At 38.2% G+C, this 23231-nt stretch overlaps 1 protein-coding gene across 1 annotated transcript; it reads left to right on the top strand.

Annotated features, from left to right (window-relative positions):
* Window positions 1-227: 227 nt before the first annotated feature.
* On the top strand, window positions 228-20991 carry Psc (Posterior sex combs). The gene is made up of 5 exons (XM_014246692.3): window positions 228-1445; window positions 7531-8854; window positions 10459-10549; window positions 15659-15862; window positions 16055-20991. Exons 2-5 carry the CDS (start codon window positions 7570-7572, stop codon window positions 20214-20216), a joined length of 5742 nt encoding a protein of 1913 aa, XP_014102167.3. The 5' UTR covers window positions 228-1445; window positions 7531-7569; the 3' UTR covers window positions 20217-20991.
* Window positions 20992-23231: the final 2240 nt, after the last annotated feature.

Here is a 23231-nt window from a genome sequence, read left to right as displayed (position 1 = left end):
AGGAGGATGAGCGTTGAAAGAAAAAATAAATTCGTTAAAGTCCGGCGCCACAAGGTATTAGCATTGCTCTGTGTATTGCTTTGTGTGAGCAGAAGTCGCTGCCTCTGCGTTTGTATATAGAAGCAAGCGCTGCGGTCTGACTATATAAAAAGTGATATATAAATGAAATTGAGTGTTTTCGAGACGGTTTATGGTTCATGGTTACAGCGAGTCAGAGCGTAGCGCTAGAGCTCATTTCGAGACGGAACGTTAAGTTGTGTGGTAACATTTTATTATTGACGGGAAAATTAGTGTTTCTCGCCTTTACAAAGAAAACATATAGCTTCAAAGAAATTTCAAATGTTCAAATAAAGTAAACAAATTTTGCAACGAAAAAATATAGAAGTATTGGAAACAGAAAAAAATTATTATATTTACAAACGTTAAAAAATATCAGGTTTATAATAAGGTGGAAATAACTAAAAATTAAAGTAACGCTGACTAAATAAGTGAAGGAGAAGCAGCTACAGGCCAGACAAATGAAGCTGTTCATATGCCGAAGAGTGCACTTTGCATGTATATATATATATTTGTGTGTGTAAGTGGAATACTAATGTCGGTAGTGCTGCAAACGTCGCCGCAGTCAAAAAACGCTTCGGTTGTCGCAAAGTCGCTTTAGCAACGCTGCTATCGTGTTTGAAGAGAACAAATACATGTGCACGCATATACATACATAAATAAGTGTGTAGCGCCTCTCTATAACGCCAGGGTGCTTGTGCGTTGATAATAATTTTTTCGGAGTATTTCAAATACGGTTGTCACGTTTTTCGACGGCAGACTGCCAGCTACCTCTGACGTTTCATTTTACTGAATTGTGCTTATGGTATCTGTGTGTGTACAAATCCAACAACAACAGCAACATAAATTATATGTATGTTTGAGTGAATGTTGTAACGTGCGGGTATAAAAAAAGCAAAGTAAGCGATAAAAGTGTACTTAAAGCAAAGTAGTGGAAAATAAATTGAGGAAGCAGAAAAAAGTGCATTTAGTGCCGATATTATTCAGTGTGTGTGAAGAAAGGAATAGGAAAAAGTGAATAAAACTATTGCAAGCATACAAAAAATAATAAAATTCATAGCAGATTAAAATAAAACCTGCAAAAAGTGTTGTAAAAAAACAATTAAAGTTAATGAATTAAGAAAAGTGCATAAATCATGATTTTGATTGGTTAAGTTAAAATGGTTAAAGTTATATACTTAAAACTACAATTTGGATTACAAATGAATATTGTCTTCTCCAATTTGGATAAATAACATACACACATATATGGATAACGCAATATACGCAATCAGCCTGATAACGTATTATCTAAATTTGTCTGTATTCATTACGAACAGATTAGCGCTCTACTAGCTGCATTGGTACTCCGTTACAATTAGCGCACACGTTCATCGTGTTCATTAAAGGTAAAAATATTTTGTTTAAATTTTGAAATATGAAACTTGTGCATGATCAGCCACAAAACCCACCACCACCTTTGCCAGCTCCTTTTACGCCTATGTTAGCCTTCCAACTTGCCATTAACTAACAAACAATTTTCTGATTCCTTTTTGCTTTTGAAATTTATTTATCAACATCTTCATATTTCAGTTTTCGTTTCATTCAATACATTCATGCAAACTATATGTAAACCTTTACAAATATATGTATGTATAAGCCTACTTGCATTTACCACACCACTATAGGCTTATATACTCGTACAATTATATATATAAGCATGAATATCTACATAAATACTATTGTGTGAGTATATGCTGTCCAACTTCAATCTCTTTAATGTGTATTTTTATCGTGGCATTCTGCCTTTTCACTTCGTTCGGTTTGCTTTACTTCATTTCATTTCGCCTCTGTAACGGCTTTCCGAGTACTACTTTCCTACCCTCAGTCGGTGCGACTCTTCCACAGCCAGGCGGCATATCACATGCAATAACAACCAGAAACGACTGGCACTTCGAGACCACGACAACATTAGTATAACGAACGTACAGAAGTAACAGCACAGCAAATAACAGCTATGCTGTAGTGACAACGAAAGCACCGACGCAGGCAGATTTGACATAAAAACCAACAACAGCAGCTCTGGTTCGAAGTCATAGGCAGAAAGCAGCTTGCGTTTTTCTCTTCGTCTACTGCATATGTATACTATAAATCGGTATATCCGTGTATATCGCTTCATTTACGTATATACGTAGATGTGTATGTGTATCTACATAGATATAATGCACGCAGCTGAAGAGCATTAACAGAGCCGGCGCTCGAACACATTTAGTTGCACAGTGCATATAAAGCGAAACAAATTACTCATAATACAGTTGGGCGAGTGATTAATTTATTGAAAAAGTGATTTTCAATTAGAAAATTAGCATATTATGCTTAATAAATATCAATTCAAATAAAAATATTCAAAAATTATTTTTAACCGTTATCTGTATCTTGAAATACCAGACAGGACATATTTAAAATAAATATAAACATTGCGTAGTCTCCATTTTAGTTATGAGAAAACTATTGTCGGGACGTACACACGTGTCTTATTTCAAAAGGATTAACACAGTGACTTATGTATGTATATTATAAAATAATAAATTCGGAAACATTCCCAGATAATAAGTTTCATTACAATATATTTAACTTATTATTCTTGATTCTAATTACAAATAGTCCTAGCTTTAGCACTTCGTGAGCAGGCTAGCAAAGAATGCAATAAAACGACAATTGAATTAATATTAAAATAAATTTTTTTTATTGTCACCCCCAAAAATCTTTAAAACAAAAGTAATTTTCACATTTCTAAACCCAAATACCGATTTGAAAAACTGCGAATAATTTTTTAATCCCAAAAATTGAGCTTAAAATAAAAAATAAAAATTGTTATCCTAAATACCGAATTAAACAAAAAATAAAAAAAATTTTTGTTTTGAACTTTAAATTATTTCACACTTGCGTACTTCGAGTGCTACCATTTTGGTCATCTTTTGATATAGTTGTTCAGTTAGAAATATGTAAATCTTTTACTTTTTATTTCTATTTCATTCCAGCTTTTGATATGAAAAATAATATTTGTGTTTTTGGTTACTTCAGATTTTAAATTAAAAAAATATTTTATCAATTTTTAATTTTGAATTTAAGAATAAAATTTACAATTCTCAATTCCGCTTTTCGTATGGTAGAACTAAAATTTAAATTCTTAATTCCGCTTTTGGGAGTAAAAATTAAAGTTTTTAGGGTCTAATTTTTAATTTTCATGAGATTAATAAAAAATCAATTTTAAAATTTCTAGATTATAAGATTCAATATCTGATTCGATGTAAAAATTAAAATCTTAAGCTCAAAATTTACTCTGTAGCGGTTTACTGTCGTGAACGAAAAAAAAGAATGTTTAAAAACCATTACATGGTTAATTTTAAATTTTTTTTAAAAAATTACAACAGTCGAACTCTATCTATAAATCACTCAAAATTTCATTCAGAAGCTTGAATACCTTTGAGCCATTATATTATATTTCAAAAATACGACTTACATTTTCTTTAGCTATCATCGATGTTTTCTTAACATTTATCGTTGATGCGAGTTGTGCAAACTGACACACTGTGCAGGTTATCCAAATATGCTCTTCCTTGCTGACTCCTTTGTTCGTTTATTCGCCTGTGCCAGCCATACTTGGCTTCTGCATGCGGGCTTTGCGTTCCTACGCACATACACACATGTATATTATCTATGTATGGGCATATCTATGTAATTATGCATAGATATTTACAATACATAAAGTCATATACGTAAATATATATTTTGTAAGCATGCTTGTATGTATGTATGTTTGTGGCTTTGTTTACATGCTACGTTTGAACATTTGCTTTTGCATCTGTTTATGTGCGTCTGTTTGCATGCTTCTTTACCATTGTTGTTGTTGTTGATGTTATAGGAACCTTTTCTGTCGACCGCTTTTGCGAATTCTCTTTTGTTTATCACATTCTGCACAGTGCCTTTGTGTCTGGTTCGTTGTTGTTGATCATCTGTCGACGAGACGGGGAAGTTTGCTTGTTTGTCATACATTGGAACTGTGAGCTCACATTTCACATTTCCATCCAGTTTTACCTACATAAGTAGATCCTGTGTAGATCGCATTATTCGTACTGCGACACGAAATTCCTTGAAGAGTCCTTGTAGGCTGCGATGATGACAGTTCATTTTTCAATGACTTGCTGTTCATTAACTGTCTCATGAAAGTCGATCAGAGACCGCTCACATATTCACACACATAGTTGTTAATTCCTTTAGTAAGTACATACATATGTTTGTTTGTATTTATGTATGCATATGATATGCCAACGTAAAGCATCTTTATATCTCATTGCCATTTATGTGCATCCAGTGTATGAATTTATATAATATTGTATATTAACAAGTATTACTTATGCTGCATGTATAATGTAATTGCGTATGTATGACTCTATGCTTCAGCTTTTCAACCCCCTCTCCAACATAATAGCGTGTTCATTTAGATAGGTATGTTGCTCATTGCTTTACACCTCACTGCCTCGTCAGATATTCATCCATTCACAGCAGACGGCCTTCTCTCTTCCAATGAACTCCAGCTGTAGCAACACAACATCTACTTGAAACCCAAATAAATAGAGAATTGACGCAGCAGTAGCAGTAGTAAATGCGATAGCACACACACACATATATATATAGCATTACACGCGCATATAAAGTTAGTAAATACAAGATACTGCCGGCGGCTAACTTTAACTCTTCACACTCCCCTTCATCGATGCGGCATAATCACAATGTTCCATTTCGTTACGTGGCTTCACTGTAGTTTCAGCACAACCGAACTGCCTGTTTCGCCTTTGACCGACCTTCTCGACGTCTCCAGTGTGCAGCTTACCGTAGCTTTTCCAATTTTTATATTATTTCAGGGCGGCAGCGGCACTGACAGCGGCAACGGCAGCGGCAACGGCAGCGGCAACGGCAGCGATCCGACCTCAACTGTGCATGTTTTCAAATTGCCTTATCGTTCGGTACTGGGTTGCCACCGCTACTGTTGAGCTACTGATTACAGACTGGTTGGTATGTTGGTGCTGGTGCTTGTACTTACAGTACCTATGTATAAGTACTGATATGTGTATGTACATATGTATGTCTGTACTGTTTATGTACGTAAATAGTATCAAGTAAAACAGATTTTGGGTAATTTTTCGTACAGGGGTTGTCGAGTCTTTAATTTCGTGTGCGCTCAAAGGGCAAACCCGTATTTTGGCGTGGGCCAACCGGCCAGGAGCCATTACAATGAGCTTCGGGCTCAAACTTCTTTGTACATATACTACCTACTTGTATATTTTGTCTGCTTCGCATGCTTTCACTTGAAAGTTGTTTAGCTAGTGTACGAATTTTTGTCCCTTCACTAATATTGCCTGTCAGTCATTGACATTTTTTTTTTCTACTTCGTTTGGCCTCAAGCTGCTCGCAATAAACTTTTCACCTTTTTCTTTTCCTGTCAGTTTATATTTAGTTTCGTTATATATTTTATTTTATTTTGCCAATTCTTCCTGACTTCCTACTTTTTTTTTAATCTAAGTTAAAGGGCAGAACTTTTCTTCCGGACATATGATGGGTGTTTTTTTACTGCTTCTGCCCAAAATGTATCAGTTTACTATCATACACATTAGGGTGAGTTAAAAAAAAAAATAATATCATATTTTTAGGCTAAAAAGACGCTGCATACCGCGAAAAAAATAATCATTTGCGTTTTTCGGTTTTCAAAGTACTTAATAACTAGGAATTTTTGAATTAGAATATAATACACCTGATCTCACTGCTCTACAAGATTCTGCGATGTAAAAAATGTTATTCTAAATCGTTTAAAAGTTAAGACATTTTTAACGAAACCAGATTTTTTACGTGTTATTTAAATGAGAGGATTTGAATGCCCACCGATACATTTTAAAACTAAGTTAAAAATCCAATTTAGAAACATTAGTTTTTTATTTGTTTTGGTTCACCCTAACACATAATTATATAAGTATTCATGTCTACATATATACACATTCTTTAAATTATTTTTACTACATATTTAACCAGCATACACATATATATGTGTGTCTGTCGTTCTAGATCTTTAAGAAGTTAAACTGAAGACCGTCATTGAACTTCTTTTTCAATTATCCTTGGCGCACATTTTCCTCAATTCACTATCTACTTGTGCGTGCAATCGTTGTTTATCTTTAGTTATTGTGTTCACGAAAAATAAACACAGAATTTATTAAAGTTTTCTTCGGAAAATAACTTATTTTTCTGTTTCGCTTTGATTATTACTTCCTCTAAGAGCCCAGTATTCTCTTTAATTCATATGGATTTGTATAGAGTATGAACGTATGACCACTAAATAAAATTTAAAGTCAAAGGTTTCTAGTGGCCTATTTGAAATGCGAAATATGGTATGTAAATTATATGTATTTGTATATAGACGGCTGTGTATATTAAGGGCTTTATATCGTATAGTTGATGCATTCAAAAGAGCAAGACTCAAACATCAACAGAGATACATATGTATATAGTCCTAGCTAAATATGTACATACATAATATACTATATATTAAAAAAATATTTTTTTTTAAATATTATTTATACATTATTTTCCAAAATTCCTAGGTGTAACACAGGGTCTCAATACAAAAATGTTCATGATTAATCCAATTTAACGTACACCTGTTATAATTACAGCTGGTATGGCTTTCAGTGCCGTTAGTAAATTTTGTTTTTGTTGTTTGTTTTTTCGGCTTCGGCTCATTTTTGAAGCGGGACAGTCTCAACATCATATTCATAAACCCATTTTTAATTTTTGTAACAGATTAGGGTCTAGCATTGGCTTCGTACCCAAAACATTAACCAAAATGTATTTATTCGATTCATAAGAGATCTTGAGATCCTTTGCAATCTCTCTAATGCCAACACCATGGTTTCAAGCACTGTTTCTTTAACTAGTTATGGTCATTAACAGAGATGGCTGGACGACTAGTATGAGTCAAGTTTTCGATGACTCCACCAGTACAAAACTCTAACCAAATTCAGGTGGAATTTTTGAATCGAATATATTTTTCATTTTCTCGCTATCGCGTATATTTTCTAATTTTTCCCCAAGTATACTTTTAAATTCTCGTGTATAGTGCTTTAAATCTGATCCTTTACTTTGGTGCATCGCTTTTTAATGTCTTCCTTATTCGAACAATCGCAAAGGGCAGCTACTCTGGGTTCAAATATTACGTACATACATATATCAGCTATATCCATGCATACATATATACTTACAAATATACTACGCAGTATGATTACATACATACATTTGTACATTCATATAGTCAGTGTATCTAACAAAACATTTCATTTCACTTTAATTATATTCTCCTAATCCGGCTTCCCCGTGGAGCACATAAATTCCAATTTTTCATTCGCTTTTTCAAACAACAATTTTTCGTTTTTCGCTTTCCAGATTTTTGTTACGTTCTTTTGTGGGTGACAGAAAGCAACAATGTCACCAGTGCCAGGAGCCACATCAGTTGTGGGCACTGGTCTCGCACCACCATCTGCATCGCCAGCATCCACATTTGTTACAACAACAACTACAACCAGCGCGGCCATCACTTCGACCTCGCCTAGCCGCGTTCCAATGGTGTCCTCGCAACAGCAACAACAACAAGGTGCACCTTCGCAGCAATGCCACACTGCTACTGGTGGCAATACAGACAACAAGAATAAGCAGCACTTTAATAACAACAACAATATAAAGAACAATAACTGTAATAACAACATAGTTGAGCAAACTCACAACAAAAGCAAAACCAACAAGTTAACCATGCAACACAATGGTGGCATGAATTCGGCGAGCATGGAAAGTGTGCGCCAAATGAAGCATCATCAACTGCAGCAGCAGAAACAACAACAACAACAACAGCAGCAGCAGCAGCAAACGAACAAAAATACCAACAATGACACCAAGGCTAAAAGCAATGACATGCAAAAACACACAAATACAAATACAACGACAAAATTGTCCTTCACCCATGCCACCAGCACAACGAATGCTACCGTTAATGGCGCAACTGCCAAAAGCGTGAACAACGCGCAATTCTCCTCGCCTGTTGGCAATGTTGTTGGCACGTCGTCACCGTCACCGTCACCATTGCCGTCGCCGTCGCTGTCCGCGTTGTCGCCTGCGCAAACTAATTGCAGCACTAAATCACCGACGACAAAGACGACTACAATGCCACAGCCGACGTCTTCCGCCACCGCCACAGCAGCCTCGTCCCCATCATCAACTACGAATCCGTTGGCCTTGTCGGCCATCACAAGTAATGATGCCACTTCAACACCAGAAGCAGCTCCAGCAGTAGCATCAGCTGAAGTGGCAGCTGCAACAAGCACAATAAATGCGAAGACAATAATAAAATCGGCTATTAATCAAAATGGTGTGGAAATAAAGGAGGAATGCGATCCACAACAAGTGATCGTCAAGGTGGAGGAAACAGCACCGAACACAACAACAATTGCGAAAATCACTACAACTACTGTTAATCAAGTACCAACGCCCCCTACCCTGACAACAAATCAAAAGGACACTGCGTCTGCGGCGCCGACGGAAGCCAAAAAGAAAAAATCTGATCCACTCGTTACCGCCGACGATGCGTCTGCGGATAATCTGATTGTGGATAAGCCGCGTAAAGTACTGCTGAGCGTCATGAATCCGCATATAATTTGTCACTTGTGTAATGGTTATCTCATCGATGCCACAACCATTGTCGAGTGTTTGCATTCGTGTAAGTATCCAACCCAAATTAATGAAGATTTATGCAGAACATATGTGTATGCACACATACATAGCTTAGGTTCATCGTAGAAAAGAATATTAGATGCCGGTTTCAACCATAAACTCTAGCAAGTAATTGAGTTTTGACTTTTTTTTTGTATATATACACGAGTTTGTCCCTCAGTTTTTGAGATATCGATTTCGCACACGACTCTTTCTCCGCAAGAGGATGCTCTTTTGTCGAAACCGCCTACATCGGGCCACTATATGATGCAGCTGTCATACAAACTGAACGATTAAAATGATGTCTGTGTAGATATGCACTTTTTTTATTTGACACAAATCATTACCTAAGGCAAGACTACAATCTCGGAAATAATTGTTGAGATCGCGCCACTGTCGGGCTCTCCGATTAAAACCAAAGTAAAGATGTTTTTATACCTTTTTATGTTATATAAAATACACATGTAAAGGGTATTATTGCTTCGGTGTAGCTGAAGTTAAGTTTTTATACTCTCGCAACCTGTTGCTACAGAGTATAATAGTTTTGTTCACCTAACGATTATTTGTAACACCTAAAACTAATCGAGTTAGATATAGGGTTATACCTATATATATATATATAGATATATAAATGATCAGGATGAAGAGAGAGAAGTTGAAAACCGGGTGACTGTCTGTCTGTCCGTCTGTGCAAGCTGTAACTTGAGTAAAAATTGAGATATCTTTATAAAACTTGGTACACATATTTCTTGGTACCGTAAGACGGTTGGTATTGCAGATGGGCGTAAATCACTGCCAAGCCCACCAAACGCCATTAATCAAAAACAAATAAATTGCCATAACAGTAAGGAGTAGAGGCATCTGCAGTTTAAATTTTTTTTTTATAAAGAAGGCGTGGTCCCGCCCCTACTAGGATTAATGTGCCTATCTCCTAAACCGCTAAAACTATAATAATGAAATTCACTGAGAACAAATGTTTTTAGCACCTCTATCGACAGTGTAAAAATGGGTGAAACCAGGTGACGACCCCGTCCTCTCCCTATATAACGGTACTATTAAAACTACTAAAAGCGCGATTAATCAAGCACTAAACACGCCAGAGACATTAAATTTTGTCTGTAGGATGGTATAAGATGACTTTATAGGAACCGCGTTCAAAATTAGACGTAGGCATGGCACCGTCCACTTTTAGGTGAAAACCCATATCTTGAGATCTGCTTAACCAATTTCAACCAAATTGTGACCAAAAATTGTCGAAATCGAACCTAAACTGTTTAAGCCCGTAGGTACTGAATATGTGGACCCCAGTGCCTATAGATGAATTTTTACCGAAAATATCGGTCAATCCACAAAGAACTCTCAAACGAGTATACCATTTGACTTTGAGAGAATATAAAATGTTCGGTTATACCGTTTTTTACATTATTTTATATGGAACGACTAAAATGAATAACATACATACATATACGTACATATGTTTATTGATAATTTTGTTGTTCAAGGTAGGGGATATAATATCTGCATACGCTTATATACTTACATACATATGTACAATATATGTTGATGTGGTTTATATTTTATTATTTAATTTAATTTTTTTCTTCATTACAGTCTGCCACAGTTGCCTAATCAAACATTTGCGGACTGAACAGTACTGCCCACGCTGTGAAATGATGATAAACACGGCGAAGCCAAATATAAAGTGAGTACAACATATATTTACATATTTACAGCCCTGTGTATACCCAGCTAATAAGTCTTACTGTTCTCCTGTGGAACTCGGGATACCTTAAATAATTTCGAATTGAAAAAGATATGATTAAAATCATAATGAATACAAGGTGCGTTTCAAAGTAAACAGTAAAAAAGTAACAAAGTAAACTCTAGTGGCGCCATCTATATCTTGACTAGTGCGTTAGAATCTGCTATCCTTTATCGACTTCCAGTAAAAATTTCATGACATTTCATCTATTGGAAGTGAAGTTATTGCGTTTTAAGTGTCAGTATGTTTTTGTCATCGGTGCGGTGATTGACTGACCACCAAAAATTGCTCAGAATTCAACATTCGAAGGACATCATTAAAGAGGCAAAAAAATACCCGAACTTCCTTTACAAGATTGTGACTGGTGACGAAACGTGGTGTTTTCAATATGATCCCGAAACGAAACGCCAGAGTGCTGAATGGAAGGCTCCGGACTAGCCGAAACCCAAAAAATCGCGCCTCGAGAAGTCAAAAGTGAAGACAATGCTGATTTGTTTTTATGATTCCAAGGGTATTGTCCACAAAGAATTTGTTCCACCCGGCCAAAACGTTAATGCGGTATTTTGCCTTGGAGTTTTGAATCGTTTGGTGCGCCGTATTCGACGTGTTCGGCCCGAATATTGCGAAGATGGAAGTTGGCCTTTGTTGCACGATAATGCGCCGTCTCATCGATCGACGCTTGTGGCCGATTATTTGACCAAAAATCACATTTTAACAATCAACCACTCCCCGTATTCACCTCATATGGCACCGTGCGACTTCTACCTTTTCGGAAATATGCATTTGCCGATGAAAGGAAAGCGTTATGCAGACGTGGAGGCCATTCAAAGACTTGCACCGGCATACTGGCGGCCATACCGGGCAACGAGCTAAAGACTCGTTCGACATGCTTTTGGACCGTGCAAAAAGCTGTATTAAAGCAGAAGGAGACTATTTTTGAATAAAATTAATTGATTTTGCCGATAAAACCATTTGTTCTGTATTTTTTTTTAAGTCCTGTTTACTTTGGAACGCACCTTATATGGTTCTCAACCAAGATTGCCTCCCGACTATTGAAATTATAAACATCTATGTCTGTAATAGAATTGAGAAAAAATAATCCTTTCCACAAATAAAATACAAAATAAGAAGCAGAATAGAGCTTGCGAAGATGCGATTGTCGTCAAAAAAGTATATTTAATATTTAGTAATAAGTATATTTGAACAGGGTATATTAAATTTGCCACGAAGTTTGTAATACCCAAAAGGAAACGTCGGAGGCCTTATAAAATATATACATAAATGATGAGCTGAGTTAATTTAGCCAGTCGGTCTGTCTGTCCGTCTGTCTGTATGTATATACGCGAACTAGTCCCTCAGTTTTTAAGCTATCGATCTGAAATTTTGCACCTGTCCTTTCCTCACTAAGAAGCTGCTCATTTGTCGGAACAAACAATCGGAATCAAGTGCTTGTATGAAAAATTTTTTTATTTGACGAGGTATCTTAACGAAAATAGATCGGAATCAAGTTTATGTAAGGAACCTTTGTATCTGTGAAGGGTATTATAGCTTCGCTGCAACCGAAGTTAACGATTTTTCTTGTTTTTTTTATATAATATTAAAAGCTAGGTTGGCAGATGGGACCTCAAAAATTTATTTGATGAACCGACATGTGGTTAATTTTTTGTTATATAGGGCTTGACTATTGTACCTAAGACGACCCAATTCTTTTTACCAATGAATTGCACAGCGAATAAAAAAGTTTCAGATCTATACATAGAGTTATCTAGAGTATGTACATATATATGATGTACAGATGTTCCCATACGCCAAAAAAAATACAATCTACTACCGTTCTTATTAATCCTGCCAATTACTTCATTTCAAAGTATTTTTCTCATTACTTTTTCCTTCTTGATCAGCGTCTTGGCTGTCCGACAGTAGATAAAACGCACACCTCATTCATCTTCACAGAAAATATTTTATTCGGAATCTACTTGCACAAAATCACCCTCCTTTGAGCGCAGAAATCACGACTTCGCATTGCATTACATCCCTTCGACGGCGGCTGTTGCGGGACAAGCTCGTTCTTTGTCGATATGATCTGATTAACGGCATCTAGAGCCACGTAATGTGGCATGTGTGCTTGTGGCCGATAGCCGTATTCGAAACATACATACTTGTATATGTATGTGCGTCTCTATGTGTAAAAGCACGGCTTCCGATTGCTACAAAAGGGGCGAATTTGCAGTCAGAATTCACTGCCAGAGGTAAAAAAAATACATTTTGGTAAAAGAATGTGTGTATGTATGTACATACATAGAAATAGCAGCGACAAAAAATGGCATATGCAATCTGCGCAAAGGCAACGCTTCACCAGAGGGGGAATATAAAACCCGCTTTCCCGAAACATAATCAAAATGCCAATTAAGTGAATTTAAGTCATACCGTGTGTTATTTTTCTTCTTTCTTTCGACTACATGCCCTTACTATTTTTTGAGAATCTCGACATTTAGCCTTTGTTGTCATCTTCTAACCCGCTTTCGAACATCTCACGTTATTTGGCCGCTGCATTGGTACCGCATGCAGTGCCGTAAACACTTACAATTAACTGGCGGGCGGGGTTTCGCTTCGATTTGCCGACGGCATGCATTTCCATATATGTAAATATGTAGGTGCATATGTGTGTAGTATGCGTTGGGGCTGACACATTGTGACTTTTGCGATGCGAGCACAGCTGTTAGCGACTCATATAAACCAGTGAAGTGGGCTGCATAGTTAGTTATGTGTCAATTCCACATTGTACCGTTCGTTTCCAAATATTCCATTCTCTGGCGCGCATTTTGAGGAATCCCATTTCGTTCTCAGGCAGACAACAAACCGAAAAGCGAAGCAAAAAAGCAGCATAAATCTGTAGCAAAACAAAGAAAAGTAGCTATTCAAATGGACGATAAACGAGTGGAATGGAATGATGATTTGACGAAGGACCAAACAAAACGTAGTGTCGAAAAAGGTACACATATGTGAACAAAAAAAAATTTAAAGAGAAAAAATTCTGTAGTGTTTGTATGTTTGTGACGAAATTGTGCTCTCGCGTTTTTTAATACGCTCAGCGCCGCTAGTTTGGTTATCGCTTGCTCATTTTGGCTCGGGTGTTGCGGGTCGGAGTGCAGTTAGTCATTGTTTATTGTTTTATTTACATTTCTTGATTTTATTTCATTGAATTTAATTTTTTTCCTTTTACCACTGCTTTCGTTATCATTGTGACGTTTGTTGTTATTGTTGCTGTGCTGCTATATCGAATGTGCGCGGAATCCGAAATGCAGTGTTGTGTTCTGTCGTCATTGTTGTCGAGATTCCCGCAGCGACGTTGGGCAACAGGCACAAACGCTGCGCACATTTTCAAGCTGATAAAGTCACCCGCCACGTACGTCGCTCCTGCCATCAGCATCAACATTTCCATCAGCTACGACACCATTAGTGTAATGTGTTGTTGATGTTGTTGTTGTTGTTGTTGAATTTGCCTCACCATTGATGATGTTGTCGTCAGCAAAAGTCTTTGGTATCTTTCTGTGTCTATTTCTACATACATTTGTATGTATGTACATATCTACATATATATGTTTGTATGTATTCATGAATATGTACATTTTGTGTGCACAGCATTTATTTGTTTGCGCTTTGCATTAGCCAAATGCTTCGGTACTCAAATGAAACATTGCTGAAATATTTGTGATTAGGAAGGGCGAAGCACAGTCATACACGCATACAAACCGACGTACTAACGTATAGTTATGTATGTATATACATATGTATGTTTGTATGTGCGAGCATGCATGTAACAGCATTGGCGTTGGTTTGGTAGGTTCGTTCGCCTTGTAGAAGATGAAAACTTTTTCACACCACATTAGATTTGAATACACATGTGCATGCATATGTGCATATGGATGTATGTACATACATACATACATGTATTATCACCCTGGTCACAAAGCACCTTAAACCCAACCATTGCAGGCAGTGTGCTATGAAAGGGGCCAAATCGAAGCCATTAAATGCGATTTTTTCTAACTTTATGGTAGTTATGGTGGATTTTCAGGGCATTGACTTTCGAGAATTATACGACCTTTGAGCAGATTACGTCTTTAGTATACAGATCTGTTCGGGACAAATTAATCAATTTATATGTAATGTTAAAAAAAAATTAAATCCTTTGGTATTACGTAAACATGATGTAAAAACGAGTTAAAACGTTAACTTCGGCTGCACCGAAGCTATTATACCCTTCACAAATAAAAAAGTTTCTATACAAAAATTTGATTTTGAGCAGTTAATATGCATGATAGCTACATACATACATATGTACATATGCATATGCTACAGTGGCGCCATTAGAACATTTTCTTCGGAGATTATCTATAGTTTTGCCTTGGACAATAATCTGTGTCAAATTTGTTGAGTATAATTTGTCAAATAATAAAGTTTTACATACATACATATATATGCACAAGGACTTGAGCTGGATTGATCAGCTTGTATGGCAGTTATAAACTATAATGATCCGATATCGGCGGTTTCAACAAATGAGCACCTTTTTGGGAAGAAAAAGACGTGTGCGAAATTTCAGATCGATATCTCAAAAACTTATGGACTAATTCGTACATATAGACAGGCAGACAGACATAGCTAAGTCCACTCAGCTTGTTACGCTGATCACTTAGATTGTATGTACATGCTTTATAAGGTTTCTGAAGTTTTCTTTTGGGTGTCACAAACTTCGTGGCAAACTTAATATATACTGTTCAGGGTATAATTAAGTGAAGCATGTAATAAAAGAAATATTATGTTTGCATTTAATTGACAGTATCATAACGGAAGTTAAAAATATTAACTATTGTATTTATTTATTTTATGAAAACTAAATATAAAAAAAAACAAAGTAAATTTTTTCCTTCTTATCTTGATTCGACTATTTTTTTAAATAATTTGCATATACTTTATACGTACATATGTACATATATGTATATTAAAAGTTTTAACCAAAACATCTTTCCCGTTATTTATTTTCAGGCCCGACACAACGTTGCAAGCCATCGTCTATAAACTTGTACCGGGACTCTATGAACGAGAACTGATGCGCAAACGCGCCTTTTACAAGGATCGGCCGACCGAAGCCGCTATGGCTACACCTGAACAACGTGGCGAAGACACCGAACACCTTATCTTCAGTCCCTCGGACTGTATGTCCTTGTCGTTGGAGTTCGCGGACACAGAGTAAGTAACAATTTAATTAATGTTATTGCAAACAACAAACATACTTATGTATATAAAAACTATAGAGTAATAGATATACGAAGTACAATAGAACTTTATTTGCACATTAAAATTAGTTTCTATAACCCAATTTATCAACGCACATTGCTACAACTCTGGTCCTTTCCATCTTTTCTTTTGCATCTCTTGTAGTGAACTTGTGCGACGGAATAGCGATTACGGTGAATTGTTGAAGCCACGTTACCTGCAGTGTCCCGCAATGTGCACTGTTGGACACTTGAAGAAGTTCGTACACGGGAAATTCGATATCGATACGCAGCGTTTCAACATTGACATAATGTACAAGGTGAAGACGATAGTGCTGCTCGATCACTACACGCTCATGGATGTTGCTTACATTTACACATGGAAACGTGATGCGCCAATGCGTTTCTATTTTCGTGTAAAACGTTCTTTACGTCCAATTGTCAAGGCACGTAAACCAGCAGCCATAATGCCTGTAGCAATACCAGTACCGTTAGAAATTAAGGATGAGGTTGTAGATGCCGCAACAGCATTGAAGTCACCGAAAATTCCCGGTAACGAAATTACACAAACCATTTCACCCATACCAGATGCCATGATAACAATTCCGAAACCAGTTGCATCGGCCTTAACAACTAACGAGCAACTGATTATGACGCCGGAACATATTAAAGAAGAGAAAGTTGAAGAAGCTGAAGAATCGAAAGCTAAACCGAGTGTTGAAGCAGTCGTGAAACCGGCAAAGCCAGCCAAAGTTTCAAAAGCTTCCGCCGTCAGCTCAAGTACAGAAAGCAAACGCTCACACTCCAACTCTTCGGCTGAGCGTAAAGCCGAGAAAGCGCTAAATGCGCATAACTCACCGAAGTCGTCCAAAGAGAAACGGGATGCTAAGGAGGCTTTAAAGCAAGCCGCCGAACAACCACGTGATGAACGTAAAGTCGAAAATATTAAGTTAAAAATTGATTTATCGAAGCATAATAGTGTGACAATTATAAATATGTCCGATCCGCAACGTCGTGAGATTACTAAGTCTGTGCGCCCTGAAAAGGAGTGGAAACAGAAAAACAAACGCGATAAAGAGTCCAGTCCCAAGAATTCACAGCAAAGTGAACGCAAAACTAAGACACCCAGTCCGCTAACGGTACCACCACTAACTATAAAAGCCGAACAAATTAGTCCACAGACAAAACTAAGTCCATTAGCGAAAAGTACACCGAAACCAACTGAAAAGTCACCTGTATCTGCCTCATCCATTGAGGAGGAACAAAAGTCACAGTTCCTCAAGTCATTTTCGTTGACGCCGATCAAAGCTGTCAAAAACGAAGCACATGAAAAATCTCCGAAATCCCCAAAAAGCATTAGCTCTTCGGCGTTTACCCATAAGGTGGTTGTTAAGTCACCAACCAGTGGAGCGCGCGATTCGCTTAAGACGACAATCAGCACCGTTTTTAAGGGACCCACCGTACCGTCTAAGCGCAAAATTAAGGAACCTGTTAAGAATGTGGCCAAGAAGCCGAAATTGTCGCCGCCACTACCGGCTGAAGATTTCAAAATTAAATTGCCGCCAAGTCCGATTGCAAACACAGCCAAACCGAATTCATCTCCTATCACTAAGCCGACTACTCCAGCGAATGAAAAACCCCTTATGCCACCGCCACCAAGAAGCACCAACAGCACTCCGTCTACCACAAGTTATGCAGCTGTCACCATAGCAACAACAACAACTAATTCAAAAACTAGCCAAGTCAGTTCAACAACGGGCAGCCAAGCAATTATGCGTCCACCAATTGGTCTGCCGCCGAAAAAAGTTTCTGGAAAAATTAGTGTTTCCGCAGCGCATAAAATTAATTCTCTACCTCTACCACAGTCTGTGGCCCGCATTGAGATGGCTGCGCCTGGTAATCGCACACCAATTGCGAAACGTTACCAACCTATTCTGCCGAAGTCGACGCGTCCTAATCCGTTCGCTAACATACCAAGTGACGTCAATAAGTTGCTAAAGGACGCCGGTACTGAAATTAAATCAATCGCCAGTAATACAAAATCATCCGGGAAAGTGTACGGCCCAAAGACCACCACAAGTGGCACAACTATCACCGCCGATAATAGTCTGATGGGACCACCACCTGCGCCAATAACCAAACCACAGTCTCAGAGTGTGAATCAGCAGCGTCATGGTATTGCGAGCAGTGCCAACAAATTAGGCGCAAAGAATGGAAAAACCAGTAATTCGAATAATTATCTGAACCTTGCGCTTTTTAATGCATCAAAATCAAAAGGCAATGAGGCTCCGCCCGGTTGTCGTACCCCTATGTACACGCCAAGCTCGCCAATATACTCTCCCAGCTCTCCGCAGTATATGCCGAACTATAACATACCGACAGTACCAACTTACAAGTATACACCGCGTCCATCTGGCGGCAGTGGTAGTTTCTTGCAAAGTATATTAGGTGGTGCGAACAACCAAATGGCCGGACTTTTCCCAGCGCCACCCACTATGAAAGATAATGCCAATACTGGCACCACAAACGGTAATAGCTCGCCCTCTCACAATGCTAATTATAAACAAATGGATATTGGCGGCGGTCTACAAGGGACACCCAAACGAGTGTATCCCTTCGCGCGCAGTCCCAGTCCAGAAGATCCACCAGAGAAGCAATTGAAAGTAAAATCATTACTCACTTCCTGTAACATAAACATTCCCTCATCGCTCTCAATTACCATCACACGGGAAGATAGCGAGTCGCAGACAAATAATGCTTCGCATCCAAAACATAAGAGCCCTGTGAATAACTACATTGAGATCCTAAAGTTGCCCGATCAATCCAGTGAGACTTTGGAACAGAGCAAACGTGCTTCGCCACCGGCGCAGAAGTTACCAGCAACTCCGCACGCCTCGTCGCTAAAGTTGCTTATGCCACCGTCGACGAATGCAAATACCACAAGCTCCCCTGGGAAACGTGACAACTCAGAAGGAAAATCTACAAACTATGGCAACACAACTTTATCGCAAATTACACAAAAATCGCAAAGCAATGCGTCAAAATCATCATACAACAACAACACATCGAATAACGCGAATAAAACACAAGCTGCCACCCAGAATTCCACAGCAAAGTCAGCACAATCGAATTCTGCCCCAAGTCAGATGAACCAAAAACACGCAAGTGACAACAACCATCAAAAGTCCAATATGAAGGTGATGGAGCCTCTGAAGTCACCACAAGCGGAGCAACAAAAATCGGGCGCAGAGAAGAAATCGCCCGTGCACAGCCCCGAGAAAAACAACGCGTCACCAAATGGCAAGAACCCACACAAGTCGCCAAACAGCTCCACCGCTGTCGATGCGAGCAAAAAGTTCCGCCCAATTTTGCCGCGACAAAATCCTGCATCTGCCATACCTGAAATTGTACCGCCGAAGGTAACGACTGGTAACATTATAGGCACTTATTCGGCGCCAAGCGGTGTAGCGGTGAAAGTTCATGCTGCTAAGAAAGTATCGCCGCCTAAAAAATCACCAGGTGCACAACAGCAACAACAACAACAGCCACAACCGCAAGCGGCACATCAACAGCCTAAAAACGGACAATCTCCAAACGCGTTAACCGCCGCAAAACCCAACATACCACAGTCCAACAAATCCCCTGCACCTGCTCACCAGTCGTCAGCTAAGTTGTCAACGAACGCCAAGTCTGATACGACGCCAGCAACTATGGCATCGCCGAACGCCAGCACCAACGCTAACAAGCTCGTACATTCACCACACCCCAGCATGCCCCCAGCCATGCCAACATTGCCAAGTCTACCAGCCATGCCCAATATGCCGCCCACTGCGCTTCAAGTTGCCGCCATGGCCGCTAGCTTACCCGGCATGCCTACGCACTTGGGCGGCGTCTCCGCTGCCGACTTCAGCAAACTTTTCAAGGATAATCTGTTGCGCGCACAGGTGCAAGCGGCTGCGGCTGCCGCACAGCCCGGTGGCATGTTCTATCCATACGCAAACGCGCAACAATTGAGTCATCACTACAGCTATCAGCAGGCCTTTATGCTGGAGCAATTCACGCGCATGCAGCGCGCCGAGGCATTGAGCGAGTTTATGCAAAAGTTTAAAAACAATCCAGCCGATAAGCTGTTAGATAATAGTGCTGGTAGTGTAGGCGGCGGCAAAGCGCTGGCTGTACCAGGTCCGAAAGCGTCACCCGTTGCGTCAACTAGCAGCAGCGCAACCACCAAGTCCAACGCGGGCAACACCAACACTACGACTACCGTTGTCAACAGCAACAGCAACAACAGCAGCAACGGTGGCGCAAACGTGGCGAAGGCCAAATGAAAATGAGTGTGCGGAAGGAGGTGGAGATGCACTTGGAGATGAATGAACTTTTCCAAACAGCGCTTATGGAATTTAATTCCCGCTGTGTGCGCGTGTGCGTTTGGCGGTTAGCCTAATCAATAAAAGAAAACATTTCAAATGAAATAGACTTAGGTGTGCGAGTACATACACAGTACATTAGTGTGTATGTATGTATATACATACAAACATATATCTTCGTTTAATTATAGTTTAGTAATACTTTAATTAAGCAGTAAGTTGAAAACTGTTTCTTGTTTAAACTGGTTCTTGTTTTTGTTATCCACTATAATGGTATATTTGCTTATTTATTATTATTAAATGCTAAAATAAAACACTAGCTTCAAAAAGTATTCGTCCACGAATATTGCGACAAAATGTACACACATATACTTACACGCAATCTGTATGTGAACAGTGTAGGCGTAAGCAGGGAAATGTACATAAATAAAATAATTATACGTATGTATGTGTGTAGTTTTACCCACCCTTAAACAACTTATAAATACAAGTATATCTGCGCCCCGTCCCTGACTGAATTTTGTGAAACACAGTAAATTGTATTTTATATAAAAATAAACAAATCCCATTTTTAGAATTACAATGAAATAGAAATATGTAAGGCTATGTATATATGTATGTTAAAAACTAAATTTATCAACAAAATTTAAATGTAAAAAGAATTAATATTTTCGTAAAATTACGAATAATTAAGTGATTTCAATAAAATAATTGAATTATATATAAAAATAAAAAATATGTTTTTTTAATTGCTTTGACCGAAATCGATAAGTTTCCATCAAAACTTTGCCGATGATTCTCGACAAACGAATGATGGCTTTGTCGTTTGTGGATACGTGCCACAAGATGTACTTTCCTAACTGTTCAGGAAATTTAATTTTTGCAGGAATTCGCCCTATCTTCTGAAAGCATTTTCGTAAACTAATTAAAATACTGGCAATCTAGGCGCTTTCACGACTTCGATGTCAATAATGCAGGAAACAGTCACCGACATACCGCCCTTCCGTACTTACCGCCCGTATTAAACAAAATTTGCCAAAAGTTATGCCCGTAGTGGCAACATAGAAATCAGTTTTTCTCTTTTGTTTTCATTGTATACACAATTTTTCATTAAAATCCAAAACTAAAATCCAAAACTAAAATCCAACTATTACAAATAGTCTACCTATTTGTAAATATATAATTGTATTCGGCTATGATTTTAAGTTAGTTTAAGAATATTTCAAGTATATTCAAGTTTATTTTTTAATTACTACAAAATATAGAGACTGGCAACGCTGCGTTTATTTTTTATTTACTACAAAATATAGAGACTGGCAACGCTGCGATGGAAGAGAGCAATCAGCTAAATCGTTTCTACGAAAAAAATCCAATTTTCGCGGATATCCTACCGTACGGTCTGTAGAAGCGAACGGCAGAAGCGATGGTGAGTGTTCATTTACATTGCGCTCTCATAAGATAGGTCGCATCTGCTGGTTCGGTCTACGGTTTTGCGTCGGTGACGGTTTTCAGCATAACTGTGCTGCCAACTTAAGAAAATGGGGGTGAGAGTCAAGAAGAGAATATTGGTTGGGTTTTGTGATTGCAGCTTTTCGTTGTCAGACTTTGAGTCCATAAAATAGTCTCAACTGCCTCTTAGTTGTCACATAGATTAATTTGTAGACCTGACCAGTCGAGGTTATTGTCGAGACTATTTTATAGAAAGGATACCCAATAACAGGACGTATTCTGTACATTAACAAGCATTGACGTGGACCAGTTTTAAATCGCCGAAAGTTTAATCGATTTAGAAATAGTCTGTTATCTTTATAGTACGAGGGTGGTTCAATAAGTATTTATAGCCTACAGAAAATAGACGAAACTTTTGAAAAAATTACTAATTATTTCATCGATCAATTGGACCAAGTCGACGGAGCAGGTGTGAACCGATAGGCTATTTTCTTCATCAAATGCGACTCATTATTCTTTAATTTAGCGTCGAACGGCCCAATAATGCGACACATTATGACTATTTTGCCTTTCTATGGGTAGTGGATATAGATGGCACCTTTTGAATCCTAGAAAGCGGCGAAGAAAAGGTGATAACCTGGACGATAGGACAGTCTTCCAACCTTCTTCAGAGGACGTTCGCCGGATGAAGCCCACTGTTTCAACTATTCCTTAGTCTTTGGAGTACCAGTGGATCCATGTTTCGTTGACGGTCATGAAACGACAAAGAAACGCGTTCATATTGCCCTTAAACAGCGTCAAACACTATTGTGAAGTGGGCGCGGTTACACTTGTTATCCGTAGTGAGTGAATGTGGCACTCATTGCGCCTACTGTTTCGGCTATTTCGCGCCCATTTACTCGGCGGTCTGCCAACACGAGATCGTGAAATTTCACATTATCCTCCGTGGTGGCCGTGACGTTATCCTCAGATAAGGGAGCAGCTCTTCAAAAAACCGACCACGTGTAACCACGTTAAAATTCGTTAACCAACGAAATTTTGACTGTACTCGTCTATGAAAATTGTCTTGCTCTATCGGGTTGTGAAGTTACATAATTATCGGACCTTCCTCGTTTATGATGGGGGGTTAGGCGCTCCATTGTAACTCAGGTCGAATTTTGTATAAATTTTTTTTCAGTGGATTCTCTTAATATTTTTTTAATATTTCTCATTAAATTTAATATACAAACCGTTGAATCAAAGAAAAAATTGTTTTAAGTAACTGTAAAAAAGGGAATAACATATACTGACATTGTATTATATTATTCACTGCTGAATCGTGGGTTTAAACATACATATGTACAAGCGTATTACACGACTGCATTAATCAAAATACTCCCACCAGCATACTTATGTACACATATCATATACTTGTACATATTTATGGAGCAAGCATTTAAAATACACATTTTCGTTTTCATAAATGTGCACTCACTTAAGTACATACATACGTCATATAAATACACATACTATATAGATACATACATT

The sequence above is a fragment of the Bactrocera oleae genome, chromosome 4 (genome assembly GCF_042242935.1).
Source record: "Bactrocera oleae isolate idBacOlea1 chromosome 4, idBacOlea1, whole genome shotgun sequence".
In the NCBI taxonomy this organism is placed as follows: domain Eukaryota; kingdom Metazoa; phylum Arthropoda; class Insecta; order Diptera; family Tephritidae; genus Bactrocera; species Bactrocera oleae.
The sequence above is the reverse complement of the archived record's forward strand: the minus strand, read 5'-3'. Positions and strand labels throughout refer to the sequence as shown.